The sequence below is a fragment of the Neovison vison genome, chromosome 13 (genome assembly GCF_020171115.1).
Source record: "Neovison vison isolate M4711 chromosome 13, ASM_NN_V1, whole genome shotgun sequence".
Classification (NCBI taxonomy): Eukaryota; Metazoa; Chordata; class Mammalia; order Carnivora; family Mustelidae; genus Neogale; species Neogale vison.
Genome location: NC_058103.1, coordinates 32714114 through 32734649, shown reverse-complemented (window position 1 = coordinate 32734649; position 20536 = coordinate 32714114). Strand labels below are relative to the sequence as shown.

Below are 20536 nucleotides of genomic sequence, written 5' to 3'. Positions count from 1 at the left end.
AAACCACCAGACCTGCCTAATGGTCAGTGGACCTTGGGCTGGTGAAACAGAAATGTGTTACTGAAACAGCGCTGTGGTTTGAGATCCCCACAGTACCAGGTTCTGGACATAGTTCTCCTATTACTGTTCTCCAACAGACAGTTATTTATTTATTTATTTATTTATTTATTTTTCATGGCTAAGGGCAAGGCTGCACCTATGGTGACCTCGTTAGTCAATTCCAGAGGTCCTCAAAGAGGGGTGAAAGCCTGACATTTTAGCCAGGGTTTTCATCTCAAGCTGCCGAGTATGGGGGGACTGGGAAAATAGGCCAAGGGGTTAAAGGGATCGTAGGGTGAGGGAAGTCTTATTCAAACCCACTCTGAGGTTAGATAACAGGAATATGTGTCTTTGACTGATTTTCTCATTGCCTTAATAAGCTGTTAACCAAAGGCACTTGGGTGGCTCAGTCAGTTAAGTGTCTAACTCTTGATTTCAGCTCAGGTCTCAATCTCAGGATCATGAGTTCAAATCTCACATTGGGCTCCACACTGGGCATGGAGCCTATTTTTAAAAAAAGAAGAAGAAGAAAGAAAGAAAGAAGAAAGAAAGAAAGAAAGAAAGAAAGAAAGAAAGAAAAAGTCTTTAACTAAAAAGACCTTAGCTTCCAAGAAGCTTCTCAAGAATGACTATTTCCTTAATAGGAGACCATGAGAATGGGCTTAGAGAACAAGTGATACCATTTATTGAGCATCTCCTTTGAGCCAGAAATTGGGGCACACTCTTCCGATGTCTTGCCTTACTGCTTAGCCAGGGATATTCTGTCAAAATTACTGAATCAGGAACTCTATGAGAGTGTGTTCATTTGTCCCCAATTGGAAAATTAAGGAATTGAGACTCTGAGAAGTCACTTGACTTGCCCAAGTTCATATAGCTTCTAAATAGTGAGGCCAGAATCCGAACTTAGGTCTGTCTGACTCCAAAACTTATACAATGAGCCCTCTCTGATGTTTCTCTGGAGGTCCCTGGACTGCATTTTTCCCCCAGACTGAAAAGCTACAAAGGTTTGGGGTCCAGCAGATTTGGAATGAAATGAACTCAGTGGGTGCTTCTTTGTGTTTGGGACCCCACTTAGTAAGTTGAAATTGAACACCAAATCTTGCCTACTCGATTCCAGAACACATTATGTCCCTTTTCCTATGACCTCCCCCACTACACACACACACACCCTTGTTGAGCTGGGACTATCCCAAAGAGGAAGGCTACGCAACTGCCAGAGCTCTCTGCCCTGTTCATTCTAGAAACAAGCAGCCACCCTACAACTGGGTTGTTTGCCCACCAGGCAGCAAATTTCATCTCTTGTGGGTCTCCAGGCTTTGGAGAATGAGAGATCAGGAACTTTGCAGGAAGGCTGAGGATGCATGAAACTTAAAGCCCTTGTTCTTTTGGCATCATTTCCATGGTGTCTGGCAATGAGGAATGAGTCTTACTTTCTAGATAGAGACACTAAAGCAGCGAGCATGACTAGTGCTGAGAGATGCAGGGGACATTCTTGGAGAAGGGATTGGGCCTCAGTACTTTAGAGCTTCTGGGTAGGAGGTCTCATTGCCTCTTAACAATTAGATCAGGATTACTCCCCTCAACTCTGTTGTTGGATTGACTGTGTTGTAGGTGAGATCAGGACCTTGCTTTGAGGCATGGGCATGATGGAAGGCCGGTAAGGGTCAGAGGTGGGCCGGGGCTGGGTTAGCCAACTCTTAACTCAGAATCCACGCTCCTTGCTAAGCTGACCACTGCCTTAGTTCAACAGATCTCAGCGTGTGTATATTTCAAAAGCAAGAGAAAGCATTTAATTTTCTTTCTTTTTTTTTAAGATTTTATTTATTTATTTGACAGACAGAGATCACAAGTAGGCAGAGAGGCAGGCAAAGAGAGAGGAGGAAGCAGGCTCCCTGCTGAGCAGAGAGCCCGATGCGGGGCTCGATCCTAGGACCCTGAGATCATGACCTGAGCTGAAGGCAGAGGCTTTAACCCACTGAGCCACCCAGGCATCCCCTTAATTTTCTTTTATTTAGAAAAAGTTCAGATAAAGGAGGAGTAAACAGGACCATTCTATTTGTGGTTTGCTGAGATTTAGTGGAAAGCAAGCTTAAGAGAACAACACCTATATCAGAACACAAGAGACCAATGCCCTCTCCAAAAACTTGTATAAACAGAAGGAGCTTAAAAGCTGACAGGGAATTCTGGAGAGGGAAGCCGATTTTCCAGTTTGCTTCCAAGTCTTCTCAGGCCTTGACCTTTTGCTTAAAACCCAGAGAACCTACCTGATCTCCATGATGGCTGTAACTCAAGAGGAGGCACCACGGGGCAGGGAGAGAGGGGGACAATGCCAGGTTTGTATGGTCTGAGCTCATGGGAACAGAAGGAATTAGCTGCCCCTCCACAGGATCACTAGAGCAAAGCCACTGGGCCTTTCTTGTCCTATGGCCTTGTGCATGTATTTATTTATTTATTTTCTTTTTCAAGATTTTATTTAAATTCCAGTTAGTTAACATACAGTGTAATGTTAGCTTCAGGTATAGAATTGACTAAATAATAACTCATTATTCATACCCAACACCCAGGGCTCATCACAGCAAGTGCCCTCCTTAATCCCATTCACCCATGATTTTAATCATTTTAAAAACAAAGGCCCAGCCTCAAAAAGGGATAACCAAGAACAAATCTTCACTCTTTTTTATCTAGAGGCTTCCACAGCGAAATGTAGAAGTATTATTCTAATGACTGTACTCATCGTTCCTCTGGGTTTTACTGAAAATGAAAAAACAATCTAATCCTGGGCTGGTCATTGCCATGGGGTTCTGCATCCCAGACCATAAGCCAGGATTCCTACCTTTCACCCTTCACACCTTCCTCACGCCTCACCCGGATCCCACTCTGCAGGCTCTGCCTTCCCAGACCTGGTCTCAGCCTTCCAGCCACCAGCCAGTCAACCTGTGGTGATTCTTTCCCTGCTCTAAGCCTCCGTTTCTTCTCAAAATGAAAGGGTGGGGCTGGTCCCAGGGTGCCTTTCCAGTCCTCTCCCTTAAAAAATGGGTTGGATGGTACCTCCCTAGTGTCTCACAGCTGAGGTCAGCCTATTTGCTACTACAGTGACCAGGGCAGTCCATCCGCCCCACCTTCCCAGGGCTGGGCTTTGAACTCTTGCTGCTTTGCCTTCCTCCCTTTCTTGTCACACTTGGGGATAAGAACGTGTTCTTACTAAAAGTCACGTTCTTCCAAGGTATGTTTCTCTCAGTAAGGGAGCTGCTCCCCACTTCATAAAAATAAATGTCCTACCTTGAAGGTAAAACTTCAGTATAGGTCTTTCTAAAAACTGGACTCATGTCTTAGAGGGTCGGTGTGCTGTCTCTGCTTTTTGTGAAATGTATCCTCCTGTCTCTGTCTGAATAGGCCTGGATACAGACACAGTGTCCTAAAGTCACGAGTGAGTGTTAAAATACTAACAGCTATTGTTTCTAGATCATTGGGCATTGATTGAGCTCCATATTGATAGCGTGCTCAGCTCCTTATTTTTTTTCCAGAATTTATTTATTTGTTTGTGATAGAGAGAGAGCACAAGGAGGGGAGCAGCGGGCAGAGGGAGAAGCAGACTCCCCACTGAACAAGGAGCCTGATGTGGGACTTGATCCTAGGACCCTGGGATTGTGACCTGAGCTGAAGGCAGATGCTTAACTGCCTGAGCCACCCAGGTGTCCCACTCAATTCCTTGCTGATAGCATGGTTTAGTAGCTTGCCCAAGTTGAGCCCACATCAGCCTGTCTGCAGAGCCCACTCTCTGAGGCACTGCTCTGAACGGTTCTTGTCTGCCTTCTCCCATCTCATCTACCTAGACCCTTCCCTGTAGCACCCACCTGCCCAAGTATAGCCAGCCTCTTGGAACCCACTTTATGGGACATTGTCTGGCCCACAGCTCTGGTTCACAGAGCCCCAGCACACCACCGTCTCCAACCAAAATCTCCCACCTATGTAGCCTGGCTTCCATGCTCTCATAGCGGCTCCCACTGTGCACGTCTCCAGTCTCCTGGCCTGCTTCGCTAGGTAGAAACTTGGTTGTAGGGACACCGAGTTCTGCCCGTCTCCCTGAATACCTCTTCTGGGTCCAACAGAACAGGCCTGCAACCCACCTTATAACCATCACTCACTCCTAAACCTATTCTTGAGTTGGAAAACCTGAACCCAGAAAAGAACCAGCCGTTGCCGTGGGTGACCCGAGTGGCCACAGAACGCTGAGCATGGCTCTTCAGCATTGCTGGTGAATTGCAGAGAAGGAGCTCAGGGCTCCCCCCTCAGACCCCTCCCCCTTTCTGTCTTCATTCGCTCCTCATGATTTCATCCTCTCACAGCTTGATATGACATCTGCCTGCTGACAGCTTGCAAACTGAATCTCTGGCCTGCACCTCTCCCCTAAATTCCAGAATAGCAGAGTCAAATGCCCACTTGACACCACCACTGGGATAGCTACTGGGCATGTTCAGACGAGCGGATCCAGAATCAAACTCCTGATTCACTTCCCCCAACAAGCCCCTCTCTCAACCTCCCCATATCTGTCAAGGGTAATTCCATCCTTCCACTGCTCAGGCCAAAAGTCTCAAAATCATCCTTGCCTTCTCTGGGGATTTCACACCGCACACCTAACCCATTAACAAATCCTGTTGGCAGTTTCTTCTAAATAAGTCCAGAAGCCAACAACCTCTTACCACCTTGACTGCTGCTTCATTGGTCAAAGTTACCATCATCTCTTCCCTGGATTATTGTAACTCAGAGGGAATGTTGGGTGTGCCTTCTGCTTTGTAGGACTTCAAGCTGGCTCATTTCCATCAGGCAAACTCCTGAAAAACACACTGACCTTCCTGATTCTGTGATGTGTGTTTGGCATCAAACATGTTGCTGCCCACAGGGCAGAATGTGGCTATAGCTGTTAGATCTCATTGTCAATTGTGGTGAAAGCAACTTAAGCAAAAAATGAGTAAAGTAATTTCCCTCCGCAGATGGTGTGACATGGCAGCCTTCACAGAGATTTTCGTAACCTACTGGCTCACCTCATGCAAGGCGTGCTACACAGTTTGTTAAAAATAAACAAACAGAGCTTCATATTCAAGTCCCAGGTCCTGAATGTTTTTTGATAATCTCTTTCCTCAAAAAAATATATTACTTCGTAGGGAAAAGACCTTGAAGTGTCTTCTTCCAAGACCAAGTTGGGAAGAGTAGGTCACAGGATTGTGAAAACCAAAATTCACAAAGGTGTTCAGGAAAGTGGTCTGGATTTATACACTGTGTCACAATCCATGTGCCGTCCAGCACATGGCAGATTCAGGGGTGAAAAGAGACAGGAGGAGAGGAGCGTGTACTTGAGGGATATCTAATGGGTTTGTGTTCGGTCCTCCCTAGCTTTTGGATGTAGTGAGGTATTCAGTGATCTGGGTCGTAGGCTTGGTTTCCCTCCGGCGAGACCACCACCAATTTCCCTTTGCATGAGTAGTCTTCCTCAACCTTGAGAATTCAAGTCTAAGAACAAGTCACTTCAGAGCCTCCCATGTGAGGAACGAGCCCCGGCCTTCTGTTTCAAGACCTTTGTCCAGCTGCTTCCAAATCGCCAAGCTCCCCTCTTTGCCCCTCTGTGGTTACCACCCACAGAGATGTAGGCAGAGGGGGCTGGGGGAGGGACCTCTTAACTTGGCACTTGAGCTTCTCAGACAAAGAACCAAGGCAGCTCAGAGATTTCTTTTATTCCTGGAGTACAAGGACTTAAGCAGGTCCACTAGATCAAAGGCATAGCACTGCCCGGCCTTCTCTTTGACAGAGTCCTGGGAGCCAGGCTGTAGCTTTGTGTTTGAGGGTAGCATTGCCGGATTTTGCAAATAAAGATAGAGAACATCGTTTCAGTTTGAATTTCAGATAAACAGTGATGTGTGTGTGTGTGTGTGTGTGTGTGTGTATACATATGCTAAATACATGTATATATTTAGTGTAAATATGGTCCATAAAATATTTGGGACATACTTATGCTCAGAAATTATTCCTTGTTTGTCCGAAATCCCAGTTGCCCTGTGTTTTCTGTATCTTATCTGGCAATCTATTTGCATGATATCTCAACACACCAGTAACTCCCAAATCAGCCTAGATAGAACTGGGCTTGCTGTGTGGCACACAACTTCTGACCCCAACTTCTGTTCCCCGCAGACATCCTTTCTGATCGGGCTGGCCAACCAGGAGAGAAAATGCAAGGGAGCAAATGCTCCTGGCTGCTAAATGTGGCCCATGCCCCCACAGTCAAAGGCCCAGGGATCCACAAAGGGCCTTTTCAAGACCATCTCCCCAGGAAGAGGAGGTGGAAGAGAACTGGGAGTGGGTGGCAGCAGGGACTGGAGACTAGGGAGAGGGAAAGTGTTCAACAGGGCAAGCGTGGAGCCTTGAGGGGAAGCTTTTGAAAGAAAGGTGCCATCTCAGGAGGCACTGATTTCCTATAGAGCAGTATTTTGAGCTACCCCCTCAGAGGCCTCTGCTGGCTGCCTCTATCCCAGGAACAGTGGGGCCCGGTCTCCAGGATCCTCTCATTTCATTTCCCTTTTCAATTTACCTCCTCTTCTTCCTTAGTCTCAGTCTTCTGGAAGATGGTGGACATGGACACTTTATGGGCAATTCTGGACATGGCAGAAGCCATGTCAGGGAGGCCCCACCACTTGGCACCACATCCTCACATCCTGCTCACAGACCAGCTATGATCTGGGTAGAGTATACTGACCTACACTACATTTGTCTCAGAGGCTTCCAACCCCATCTATGCCTTGTTCTATCCATGTGACCTTGGAATACTTAGCATTCTGCCCCACAGTTCGCTTATCTGCAGATGAGAATTCTTGTCAGGATGCAGGGAGTTGATGTTTGGGAAGCACTTAGAACCGTGATCTGTGTAGAGAAGACACTGTTACCAATGTGGGTGGTTTTCTGCCCCTGTAGCTCCACTGAACAACTCCCTCAATCACCCCAGTGACTTTGTTCTTAGTTCTCATCTTCTTGAGCCCTCTGCTGTCCCTGACACACACCTTCCACCGTCTTCTGTCATGGCGTCTGTGAGGCCATGCCTTCCCTCACGGTTTCCATGATGCTTTGCTCTTCCACCTTCCTTCCCTCCCTCTTTGACATCTCTGCTTCCATTTCATCATCATTTGGCTCTCTCGATCCCTTCCAATCAGGCCCATTTCCTCAAGGTTCTTTCTGGGCATGACTCTGTTCTCATCTCCATATCATTTCCCTTGGAGATCTCAAGTCACGGATGGGAATGCCAAGAAGATCTAGGCTTGGGTATGCTCAGACTATTCCTACAAGGGAAACAAGCAACTGTGTTTCCATGGTCATCTCTGGAAAAGGGCAACTGGGCTCAGAAGCTTCTACCCTTCTGGAGGATGTGTGATCTTTGCCATGAGCATGAATTACTTCTAGAAGAGTAGTTGCAATGACAGTGTGGTTTTGAAGGAGAAGGGATGGGTCACTTCTGACCAGGACCTTCTTTGTCAAGCAGTCTGCCTCTAGGATGGGGTGGGGAAGGTTTTCAGAGTATAAGAGTTGGGGCAAAGGCATGGAATTGAGACCCGGAAGTGACTGAAAGGCTTTGGCACCTATAAAGAAACTTTAGGCTTCACTGGTGGAGGCAGAGGAAGTAGGTTGAGAGCAGGTATTTTGGCAAGCCAAGGAGATCTTGTAGGTTCCCTCAGAATCACACAGGAGTCTACGGCCATACCACCCTGAACGCACCCGATCTCGTCTGATCTCGGAAGCTAAGCAGGGTCGAGCCTGGTTAGTACTTGGATGGGAGAATCACACAGAAGCCCACCCTGCCTTCCTGTGAGCAAGCCCTGCCTGCCCATGCTGGACCCCTAGCTTCATGGGCTGATCAAAGCCAAAAAAACACATTGGGGAGCGTATAGGGCCCTCTGCAGGCCTGGACTCTGGGCCGCCATGTTGCTGGAACCAGTTGCAGGGTGGGGTGATTTGCCAAAGTCTTGGGTCCACTGGGTTTGCCCATCATGTGGGCCTGAGGCACCTGCAGGCTTATCAGAAGGGCATGAGGCCTTCAGAGACCAAGTGACCATTAGCGTCATATAAGTCAGAGGACAGGCTGTAAAATGGGTTAGGTTAGGAAATGTAGACTCCCCTGACTTTGGAGGTCCAGGTAAGAATACAGTGGAAGCCAGCTTCTCTATGTCTAAGTATATGAAAGTTGTAAATTAAGCTAATAAACTATTAAATAGACTATGTTGCCTTCTCATAAGTTGACAAGTATACCTTCATGGCATTCTGAAGGTGAAATTTGAATTTAGTTGGTGGATTCCTTGGAGTTTCATACTGGAGCATAGTGGCCTAAAGAGAACCAGCCCTGGGCTGGCTTCATTCCTTGACTCCACTGGCGCTAGGATGCACCTTGAGCATACACACGTGATACCCAGCCCATGTATCCCAGCTCCACATCCACACCCACCTCAAAGTCACCCCTTGGTCATCCCGCTGAGGTCCACAGGTGTGCACACCAGTGGCGGTCCGCTCTGGCTGGCAGAATAGACTTAGATTTGAGTCCCACCCTGGCATTAGGAGTAAGCTTGGGGAACGGGGAAGGGGACACAAGGATCGCCGTACCTGAAGCAAGGTCCAGCAGCAGAACATGGGTGACTCTTGGGAAAATGGCCCTCTAACCCATGAACATGTGTGAACACCTGGCCCGTGGCTGCTGGGCCATAGCTGGAGGAGGGCCACAGCCACTCCCTGATGTGTGGGCCATTGTCATCACTAGGCTGAGGCCGGGGCCTAGTGGGAGTGAGAGAGGCCAGTGAATACTAGAAGGAAGAGCCCCATAGGTTTCCTAGAAGAGTCCTCAGGATGCCCAGCATCTCCCTGTCCCAGGCTGGGCCTCTTGCCCAACACCTCGTGCCTCAGGGTCATTCAGGTATCATGGTCTCACACTCCTGACACAGTAGGGAGTTTGTTTCCCTCCTCTCACACTCACTGACTTTAATCCCTGCCCACCTGTGCCACTTGGCTGGCCTCCTTGGCAGAAAGGTGACAAAAAAACTCTCTCTGAGGAGTCAGATCCCTCAGCCAGACCCTGAAGCCTCCTTGAGGCCACAGGAGCCAGTGGCCTAGGGCTCTGACCTCTACTTACCAACCTGGTTTCCTCTCACCTCTCCCTGCTGCATGTTGATGGGAGTCACTCAAGGCAGGTCCACTGATGTCCAGAGAACCAGGAGAGCCTCTGTCTCTCCTACACTCACAGTCCTCCCCCATGGCGAGGGCCAGTCCTCTTATTGACCATTACCTTCCCGTGTTTCCCAGCACCTACCTTGACTCCACCCACCGCACCTCCTCCCCTAAGCTCCTCCCCCTGCTCGCAAAATCTGCTCAACTTGCTCCTTATTTCTGTCCCAATCCCTTTCATCCTTCAAGAGACACTTGAGGCTCCCCCTGCATGAAAGGTTCCCAGTACCTTCCATTAATCCTTCCCCCAGCTTTCTCACCTGTATTTTTTACCACCTGGACCCCACGCTTGGTCACATGAATTATGTTCATGGTAGTCTTTGATAACATATGACATTTTTTTTTCTTTTCAAAGTTTTTTTTTTTAAGATTTTATTTATTTATTTGACAGACAGAGATCACAAGCAGGCAGAGAGGCAGGCAGAGAGAGAGGGAAGCAGGCTCCCTGCAGAGCAGAGAGCCCAATGCTGGGCTCGATCCCAGGACCTTGGGATCATGACCTGAGCTGAAGGCAGAGGCTTTAACCCACTGAGCCACCCAGGCACCCCAACATACGACATTATTATTCTTTGCTTGTTATATAAAGATTACGGGACTGGAAGAGGTCTTAAAGACCACCCAGTCCAAGCCTCATTTTTTTTAAAGGTAAAACCAAGAGAGAGAAAGTTTTTATAACATAGCCAGGCTGAACCTGCAAGAATTACATTCAGCCCTCTTGACCCAATCTGGCACTTCCCCACGAACCCCCGCTGCCTCTCCACACGGAAGTCTCTGTCACTCAAAGGATGGGGTAGTCATGAAAGACGATCACGTGATACACTCATGGAATGGGAAACGGTGCCTCCCTGTTGACTGGCAGGACAGAGTCAGAGCTGCCGCCCACTTCTGTATACCTTCTGTTTTTCAAGTTCTCTGCTCTCCGCTTTAATAACCACCCAGAAAGGAGTGATTATCAGAGATCACCCGGATTTTCTCAGGCCAGCCCAAATTCCCTCCTGTCTCCCTTTTTCTCCAGAGAGAACAAGCCCAATTCCTGCTCTGCCATGGCCAGGGGGCCGGCTCCTCCTGCTACCAATCCCCATAATCCCTTGCATTTTCACTTTGGAAGCCCTGATTCTCATCTTAACAAGTGTCGCTTCTGACGTTCCCAGGGACTGACAAGAAGCCGGTGGGCCACAGCAGGAAGGGGCTGAGTAAGCAGCCAAGCAGTAACAAAGTGGAGGGTCTCGGCTGGAGCATGCAAGAAACAGACTGGGGACAGAAGAGCAGGTAGTGGCCCAGGGACCTGCCCAAAATAAGGCCCCTAAACTCCAAGCAAATTCCCTAACTCAAAAACCAGCCAGAATAGGGCAGAGCAAACATTTTTTCTTTTCCCCCTCCTGCTCTGGTTACCCTGCTCCCTGCAAGGAAGAAAACTAGAATAATGAGGCACGTTGGAGACTGTCACCCGAGCAGCTCCGGAAGGACGTGGGCAGACGCCTGGCTGGGCGGCTGACTTTCTCTGTTTCTGGTTGAGATTTTATAAATATTCGGGGAGTTTGATCTGAGGCTGGTGGTGGGAAGGCAAGGGGAGCGGCAGAGGGGGTAGATAACTCAGCCCATGGGGGTTCTGGGACCTCGCCCAGGCCTGCTTTTCATTAGCGTCACCAAGGCAACCGCTCATCCGCAGCAGACCCCATCCCGCCACGTTAGGCTTTTCCTTTAATGGTGAATCTGCTGCAATCAGTCCCCCTCCAAAGCCCCACCCCTGCACCCCATCACCTCTTAGCCTGGGGAATGGCAGATCATTAAGGAGGAGAAAAGCTGCGATCCGGACTCTCTAAGGCTGGTGAGGAGGGACAGAGCCACCGTTGTCCCATTCCAAAGGCTGCCATTGGCGCAGGACTGTTGGGGTTTTGGTGCTAAGAAACCCCTGGTAACCAGACCGTAGCAGCATCCGCTTCCAGCCCTTCCTCTGTTTCCCTGGCTGACCTGACCTTTCCCCTCCACACACACCTTTATTCTTGACCAAGGCAAACATTTGCAGAGTTTCCAAGGAACGACCTCACCAGTCGTCATGCTGATACGTTCCAGATGCCCACCGGTGCACCAGCCCGTGTGGGTCTTTGGTTCCCCCCGCAACCCCACCCCCACATGTACAGTGGATCCTGAGAGGGCGGTGTCAGGGGAGGAGGCAGCTGACCAGAGGAGACGGGGAGACCCATGTCTGTGAGGCATGATTGGGCCACCAGGGAGGGGCTATGGGCCCAGAGCCGGTAACCATCCCCCCACCCCACACCCCTGCAATGCAGACACTTCCCCTTCTCGACACAGACTCCATGGAACTCCAGAGATCTGTTTAAAAATCGAATCCCCTGACTCCGATCTCCAAGGGGCCACAGCCAGGGAATCCCGGCCTCTGCTGCGAGCAGAGCTAGCTGGGCACCTGTGCTAGGAGGCCCTCGGTGGGGTCTGCTGAAAGGCAGGAAATAAGGAGGGCTGTCTGGGGGATGGCTGCAGGGGCCGGGTTCCTGGGTTGTCTTTCTAGCCTGTATTTGTTCTCCTGGGCAAACCTGAGCCAGAGCCTCTCCCGCCCCGCCTTTCTGTGGAATGCAGGTCACTCCAGCCTTCCTGAGAGATCTGTGCTCAGAGCCCTGGAGCCAGCCCCAAGGGCTGCAACTGAGAAGCCACAGAAGACCCCCTCCCCCAGCTGCCAATGGAGCAGAACGGGGACCCCAAGGCATCTGGGCTCAGGAAAAAAGCAGCTTCTGCCTTCTTGCTCTTTTGTGCCTTTTCCCACCAAGATCAGCCCTGGAGAAGCAAACCCGAGTTCCTCTGCTGGTTTGAACAGGAAATTCCTGTCAGCTCGTGGGAGAGGCCAACTGGGGGAGATTTCATCACATAGATTCCCCCCCGAGATACAGAATCATATCAAAGTCTTATCCCAGCCCCTGGTGGGGGTGGAGGGGCAGCCCTGACATCCGCTTCTGGGCCTTCCAGCCTCTCCTACCTAAAGCTGGGTGGGGTTTTTCTACTCTGCTTTCTTTTGGGGGTGGGGGTGGCGAGGGCAAGAAACACCAAGCAGTAACCAGGGCATCACCGTCGCTGACTGGGCTGCACGGGTGGTTTTTCCATCTGCTCTGGTGGCAGAGCTACCGGGGAGCCAGAGAAGCGCCAGCCCCCACAGCACAGATAGCGTGGCTGGAGAAAGCCCACGGGGTGTGCATCCTCGCTTCTCAAAGTCTGGTCCCGGACCCGAGCGGGGCCATCGCCTTGCAGATGCAGGTCTAAGACGGCTCCTTAATCAGAAAATAATGTTTTAACCAGACAGCCGGGTGTTTGGAGGCACATTGGAGCTTTCTGGAGCACAAGAGAGAATATATGAATGCTTCCATCTCTGACTGCATGGATTTTAATCCCAGCTCTGTCACTCGGTAACAGTGTGACATTAGGCACAGAAGCATCCTCTCTGAGCTCTGGCTTCCTCACCTGGAAAGCAGAGGTGATATTACCTATCCTAAAGGGGTGACACGAGGCACGGGCCTGGCACCAGGAGGCTCCGACCGAGTAAAGGTTAGCAGCAAGGAGTTGGTGGCTCAGGGAATGGTATTATCATTGGCTTCTTCCGCTGGCCAAGTCTTGCTGTCTCACTTCTGTATTTTCTGAAAGGATTCATAGCCCCCTGACCATGAACCCCCAAGCCAACAGTTGTAGCCTTTCCTATCCAGTCCCCCCCCCCGTTCCCCCATGTGAGGCGAGGGTGGAGAGGTGCCCTTGCGGTAGGATGGAGGTAGGAGAAGCAGATGACTGAACTGACAGGCAAGGCCAGGTCACGAGGAGGGACTTCTAGGAAGAGGAGATGCACACAGCATCTGACTTTGGGAATGGAGCCTTCTAAATGGCACTTTGGCCATTTCCCACAAGCTAGTAATATAGACTCTGGATTTCATTTCTTTTACTGTCTCTGCATTTCCTTGAGAGACGATAGCGTTCCATCCCTGGGGGGTGGTGGGGGAGCACTGACCGACTTCCCTTTGTTCTGTGATGGCTTGTTCTTCCAGCCATAGCTCCCTCTTCTTGCCCGGGCTGAGGTGACAGAGCACAGTGACACACAGCCGCAGAGGCCCGCTGGGGCTGTGAGCACATGGCCGCTGGGCTCATTTTCCCAGCTGCTTTCCCACCAGTGGCCCTTGGCTGACGCTGCTTTTCTAATTCATTCTGGGAGACGGAGAGAGGGACAGCTCCCGGGTGTGCCTTGAAGTGTGCCGGCTGGTTCCCGGGCCAGCCGAGCGACTCTTCCAACCTGGCTAAGCCTCGGTTTCCTCCTAGGAGGGCAATTCGGAAGATGCCATGCAAGTCTCTACCCATTGTGGGGACCCGGGGACCATAGGGAGCTGGAAGATTAAATGAGGGGATGCATGGATGGAGCAAAGCCCGGAGAGTGCAGTGTGGTCACTCGGCGTTAGCCGAGGTCCATGTAGCTATTCGAAGACCCGAGCCTTCAGCCATTGGCTGAGGTGGAAAATCGGAAACAAGAAAGTGGCGTCCCCGTTTGCAAATAGCATTCACAGCCTCCCCACTCCTGCAGGTCAGCAACCAAGCCTCTCCTCCCGCCTCCTTCATTTTTTTCTTCTTTAGCTGCAGGGGTTGACACATGTGGCTCCCCAGGCTATCCCAGTGAATTTAAAGCTTGAAATAAATACATGCTCCAAACTGCTCCTGACCTGGGAACGCCTCTCCCTCCCCTCCCTCTCCTTTCCTCTCCCGCTGGAAGCCCGGGCCCAGGCAGAGCCCCGGAGAAGGTATCTGCTCTGCACGTATGCGGGTCCCAGGGGCCCTGCACGGGGCGGACGAGGATCGCCCTGAGCCAGCACACACTCTCCTCTTCCTGGGTTTGTTAGAAGCCTGACCAGGCCCGAGTCTTATGACTTCAACAGATGTTTCTGCTTAAGCAGCCCTGGCATCTTTATGGCCTGTTTTTTCCATTCTTGCTTCTCTTCCTCTGTCCCAACAGCCCTGAACGCAATTTGGACTTCATTTTCTTTCTAATGGTTACAGGGAAAGAAAGGACTTTTATTTTTTTTTCTTTTTCATTTTTTCCCCCTTTTTCCTTAGCTCTTCAAATCTCTTTCTCTCTCTTTCTCTCTCTCTCTCACACACACACACACACACTCCAGACGCATTCAGATCTGGGTTCGTGGTGTGTATCTGTTAATGGCACTGACATTTCACTTAAGACTTAGCCCCGTTCACTGACATTTCACTTAAGACTTAGCCCCGTTCGAAGCCTCTGTCCCTGCCTCCACCCTCACCTCTACATTCATCCCCTGCCTGTCCCCACACAGGTCACCCCGGGACAGCCGATCGGTGTGTCCTCCCAGATGCTGATTCTGAAAGTTCCTGCTGGCCTCGGTCTCTGGCCCGTTACCTGAGCAGCCTCGCTGTGTGTCAGGCTCTGTGTGTCGGGGAAGGTTTGGGCTGAGGGAGGGGAGTGAAAGGGGAGGCTCCTAAGGCTCTGTATCTCTCCAAACTCCCCCAGCCGGCCAGTCCACAGAGGCTCAGGTGGGGCCAAGTTGACAGTTGTTACAAGATGAAACCAGTCTTTGGTGGGGAGGTCACGAGTTTGAAACCAGTCTGGGCACTCGTCACATCAACACCTACAATCCCACCCAGCTTGCCTGCATCTCAGCATATTCACGCTCGCCTGCCCTGCAGGGTTTGGGGTCACCTGTCTCAGAGTCTGGTTCCCACAGCAAAGAAAGCTCGGAGACCTCAAGTCGTCATCTGAGGGCCTGTCCCTGTCAAAGGCACCTGGGACTCAGGCCAGTCTCTTCAATAAATAGTGTTGGGAAACAAATAGCGTTGGGATAGCTATACACAAAAGAATAAAAGAGGGGCGCCTGGGTGGCTCAGTGGGTTAAAGCCTCTGCATTCGGTTCAGGTCGTGATCCCGGAGTCCTGGGATCGAGTCCCACGTCGGGCTCTCTGCTCGGCAGGGAGCCTGCTTCCTCCTCTCTCTGCCTGCCTCTGCCTACCTGTGTCTCTGTCTGTCAAATAAATGAATAAAATCTTAAAAAAAAAAAAAAAAAGAATGAAACAGGACCACATTTTTACCCCATACACAAAATGTATTCAAAATACACTTCAAAATTCATTAAAGACCTAAATGTGAGAACTGAAATTTAAACAAACAAACAAACAAAAAAATCCTGAAAGAAAGCACAGGCAGTAATGTCTCTGACTTCAACTGTGGCAACTTCTTTGTAGATACAAAGTCTCCTGAGGCAAGGGGAAGAAAAGCAAAACACCTGTTGGGACTACATCAAAATAAAAAGCTTCTGCACAGTGAAAGAAATAATGAACAAAATTAAATGCAAATCAAAACTCTGTCAAATGAATAAATAAAATCTTTCAAAAAAAATTTAAAAAAAAAACTACAATGTGGCATCACATCACACCTGTCAGAATGACTAAAATTAAAAAAAAAAAACAAAAAAAAAACAAGAAACAACAACTGTTGGTGAAAATGTGGAGAAAAAGGAACCCTCATGCTCTGGTGGTGGGAATGCAAACTGGGTCAACCCCTATGGAAAACAGTATGGAGGTGTCTCAAAAAATTAAAAACAGAACTATCATATGATCCTGTAATTCCACTATTGGATATTTACCCAAAGAACATAAAAACATTAATTTGAAAAGACACATGTCCCCTTCTGTTCACTGCAGCATTATTTATAATAGCCAAACTGTGGAAGCAGCCCAAGTGTCCACCAACAAATGAATGGATAACAAAGATGTGGTCTATATACACACCGGAATATTACTCTGACGTAAAAAAGAATGAGATCTTGCTATTTGCAGCCAGCTGGGTGGAGCTAGAGGGTATAATGCTAAGTGAAATAAGTCAGTCAAAAACAAATACTGTAGGATTTCCCCATATGTGGAACTTCTCTGTGCCAGGCACTTAGTAAATATCCTTCTCTGTGCCAGGCACTTAGTAAATATTATCTCACTTAATTCTCAAAAAACCCCGGGAGGTACAAGCATTGTTATGCAATTTTTAAATGGGCTAACAAGCATGGAAATGTTTACGTCAAGTGCTGAAGATCATAACTCTGAGAAGTGGCAGAGATAGGATTCGAATCCCGGCTTCTGACCCAGAGCCCAAAGCCTTCACCAGAATGACCTTCCACCTATATATACAAAAAAAAAAAATAGCACTGCCTAGTCTTTTTTTTTTTTTTTAAGATTTTATTTATTTATTTGACAGAGAGAAATCACAAGTAGATGGAGAGGCAGGCAGAGAGAGAGAGAGGGAAGCAGGCTCCCTGCTGAGCAGAGAGCCCGATGCGGGACTCGATCCCAGGACCCTGAGATCATGACCTGAGCCGAAGGCAGCGGCTTAACCCACTGAGCCACCCAGGTGCCTGCACTGCCTAGTCTTATAGAGTACTTGCCACATGCCAGACACTGTTCCAAGAGCTTTACATAGATTCACTTAATTCATTCTCAACTCTATGATGCTCTAATTGAACAGATGAGGAAACTGAGGCACCGACCATTTGACACTGATTTCCCTCGGCAAATGTAAATGGAACACCTCTTGTGGGTTAGGCACTGTGCTAAGAGCTCTGTGTGGGACCCACAGTTAAGAAAGACATCAACCTTGTTGTCTGTGATCTGTCAGCAAGGTCATCAGCATGGGCTTAGGGTGGGATTTCAGAACTTGAAATGAGGGACAGTAAAAATAGGGTATCCTAAGATATCCTATAGAGATGAGCATACCAGGAAGTCGCTAAAGTAAGAGCCCAAGCACAGGAGGAAGAGAGAATCCTATTGTCAGACCAGGGCCCCAAGTCAGATCTGGGACAGCAGCAGGACAGATAGAAACAGTGCTCATTTATTTCCATCTGCAATATGGCCTTAAGAGCAGGACTCCAGAGCCAAGCTGCCAGGTTCAAATCCTCACTCTGCCACTCACAATGTGTGTGACCTCGGGAAAAGTAATGAACCTTTCTGGGCTAAGTATGATCACCTGGAAAATGGGGACAACAGTGTCCATCCCACAGAAGTGTTTCGACATGTCCTTAGAGTTGGGCCTCCCATGACAAGCTCTCTGGGTTGACTTTTAAGCTCTCATCAGCCGTGATCACATGAGATCCTTGAGGCTGAGGTGGGCAGAGGCTGCAGGTAGGGGCCAAGTTGTGCCATTGGTAGGGAGAAGAAAACTGTGGAAAGAACCAGTGAGGACCTGTCCCCGTAGGCTTCCAGGAGAGGGACAGATGAAATCTGACGGGACAGAGACGGAATTCACATCCTCTGTATAAAAGGTTGGCAAGTGAGCATGGAGCTGTTTCTTCTTAATGAACAGAGGCCAAGATTCAGGTTGGAGGTAGGGAATTCTCTGGGCTGGCATTTATGTGGCACCATGATGTTCAGTCCTGGGCATGAAGAGAGGCTCCTGTTGCCTTTACCCAGCTCCTTGGTCACCCAGGGCAGGAATATGGATCTATTCCCATCATCCCCTGCATAAACTTCCCCCACATCCATCTCCAGCCTGGAAGAAAGACCAGGGTAGATGAGGGAAGTGGTGGAAGGTGGCTATATTCTGTTGTAGTAAATCTTTCCTGGAAGCTCGGCCTACTTTCCTAGAAGAGGAGAGGACTGAGCTCATCAACCAGGTCTGGAGCAGCACAGAAAGGAATGGCTCACTTGGGTGCTGTGTGTGGCTATGGGACTATCAGACTGGGCAAGGGTGTCTGGTGACATATCAGAGCAGCTGAGAAGGGAGGAAAGATAAATGTGTTTGCCTGACGGGAATCTTGGGATCGCCCATCTCCCCACCCTCACTCTCTTTTGAGAGCTCACTCCAGGGCTTTTTATAGACATTGAAGATCACAATTTCCCCTCCCAGAAACCCCATTCAACTGTGAGTGAGTGAGTGGGTGAGTGGATGTGAGCACGTGTGCCGCCATTCAACCCCTGCCAATTTTTAATTTTTCACACTTTGCGTATTTCAGCCATCATGTGTGTTCCTATGCCATCCCCCTTGAATTCCTTCTCTCCCTCTACCAGCCTCTTCTGGAAACCTCGGTCCTCAGAGATGGCAAGAGGGTCTAGACTTTGCCTTAAAGTGAGAATGTTTACCTTAGCGATCCTGTCCTCCAATGACTGTTGAAGATGTGTATGGGGCCACTGGGATGAGAAGGGGTGATGGCATGGGAGTGACTCTGCTGATCTTCCCCACCCAGACCAAGCGCCCAGGCATGAAGTACCTGCCCCTTCAGCTGGCAGCCTGTTTCCTCTGGGCCTTCCTGTGAGTCTAAAGTGCCAGCCATATGGAAACAGGAGGCACGTAAGGCACACCCCCAGGGGGCTACTTGAGTTTCTCAAACCAGGAACCAGTGGCCTAGATTCTGCCCCAAATACTCAGCTGGGAGTTGGCTCAGTGGCCAAGACTTCTTAACCCTTTGGCTTACTGGGAGCCTTGAGCCTTTCTGCTATTCCCCTCTCGACCTTCTTCTCCAACCAAGCAGATCTGTGACACCAGAAGTACTAAACACAGAGTACAAATTAGAATGGTGTGTGATTCACCCCAGAATGCATGTTTCCAGGTGCCTCTCCTGCTTTACCTTCTTCATTACAAGCTTCTGCTGCTATTACAATAAGCTCACTTTCCCTATCAAAAGGTGATCAGAGTCAAAGGGAAACCAAACAAGGGAATGTGTTTTGTCTGAAATAGTGCATTTATGAATAAATGAGTTAAACACAACTATCATTTTACATTGGTGGGTGTTCCTGTGCAATAAAGAGAACCTCCAAGTCTTAATCTGTTTGAGTAGATCAAATTTGTCCTTGTGTTCTGAGAAAGCATTATGAAATCACCTATGATGTAGTTTCTCTGGCCTATAGAATGACCAATGGCTCTTGAGGAAGGACTACGTGACTTGTGATCAGGATAATGAAACAGCCTGAGTTAATGTCCCAGCATGTACATTATGTTACTTAAAATAGCAAAAAATAGACACAACCTAAATGTCACCCATAGGGTATTAGTTACACAAACATCTGTATAATGGAATAGTGGGCCATTATTAAAATTATGTGCTAGAGGAAGGCTTAATCTCATGGGAAAACATTCACAACATATCATCAAAAGGAAAAAGCAAATTATAAGCAGTTTGGACAGAACATAGCAGTCTTGTAAGAAAAAAGTTTTGTCTATATTTTTTAACTGGAAAAATATGTATAAAGATGTTAACTGTGCTATCTCTTGAGTAATAAGATTTGGCTTGACTTTTTCTAATTTTGGTCTCTATTTTTTGTTTTTTGCAGAGAGGGAAGGGCCAAGAGAGAATCTCAAGCAGGCTCCACACCCATCAAGGAGCTTGACTCGGAGCCTGATCTCATCACCCTGAGATCATGACCTCAACTGAAATCAAGAGTCGGAGGCCCAGCCAACTGAGCTACCCAGGCGACCTGGTCTCTAGTTTTTCAAACTTTCTTCCATAAACATATATTATTTCAAAAACTAGGGGAAAAATTATTTAAAAAAAAAAAAAAGGGACACCTGGGTGACTCAGTCTTTAAGCGTCTGCCTTCACCTCAGGTCATCCTGAGGTCCTGGGATCCCATCCCAGCGTCCTGGGATCGAGCCCCACTTTGGGCTCCCCGTTCAGTGGGAGTCTGCTTCTCCCTCTCCTACTCCCCCTGCTTGTGTTCTCGTGCTGTGTCTCTCTGTTAAGTAAATAAATAAAATCTTTTTTTTTTAATTGTCTTAAAGGCCAGAAAATGGGTTTCCTGTTTCTTATCCCATGTCTATTCTCCATTTTATTTTGGAAATTCACATTTCTCAGCCCTTCCCACAACAGATACTTAAGAAGCAAGAGGCACAGAGCAGCTGATGTCCTAAGCAACATCACCAAGGTGAATTAATCACTGGGAGTAACAGCTTTGGAAAGGTTTCCTTCCCACCTGACACTGGGAATCAATGGTACCAAAACCAATTTTTCTTCTAACCAGAAACAAACTTCACCACGGATCTTAAATGAGTAGATAGGAGCTCACAGAGGACAATCATAAACCCCAACAGCTGCTCCGTGGGTTTTCAAACATGAGGGTGATTCATCCCTTCTCCTGAGCCTTTTTGTTGCGCCTTAGAGTTGTGAAAATCTGCTGTCGCAGCGAGCAGGGGTAGGACTAGGAGACCTGTGGAAGGACAAGGAAGGGAACTGGTAAAAACACAGCTAAGAATCTGACACATTTGGGT

At 48.7% G+C, this 20536-nt stretch overlaps 1 protein-coding gene across 1 annotated transcript in view; it reads left to right on the top strand.

Moving 5' to 3' along the window:
• RAD51B (RAD51 paralog B) overlaps nt 1-19836 on the top strand; it is a 684164-nt gene extending 664328 nt beyond the window's left edge. The window contains exon 11 of the mRNA XM_044231189.1: nt 19603-19836. Coding sequence (XP_044087124.1) covers nt 19603-19685 — 83 coding nt within the window. The 3' untranslated portion in view covers nt 19686-19836. The remainder of the gene's footprint in view (nt 1-19602) is intronic.
• Nucleotides 19837-20536: the final 700 nt, after the last annotated feature.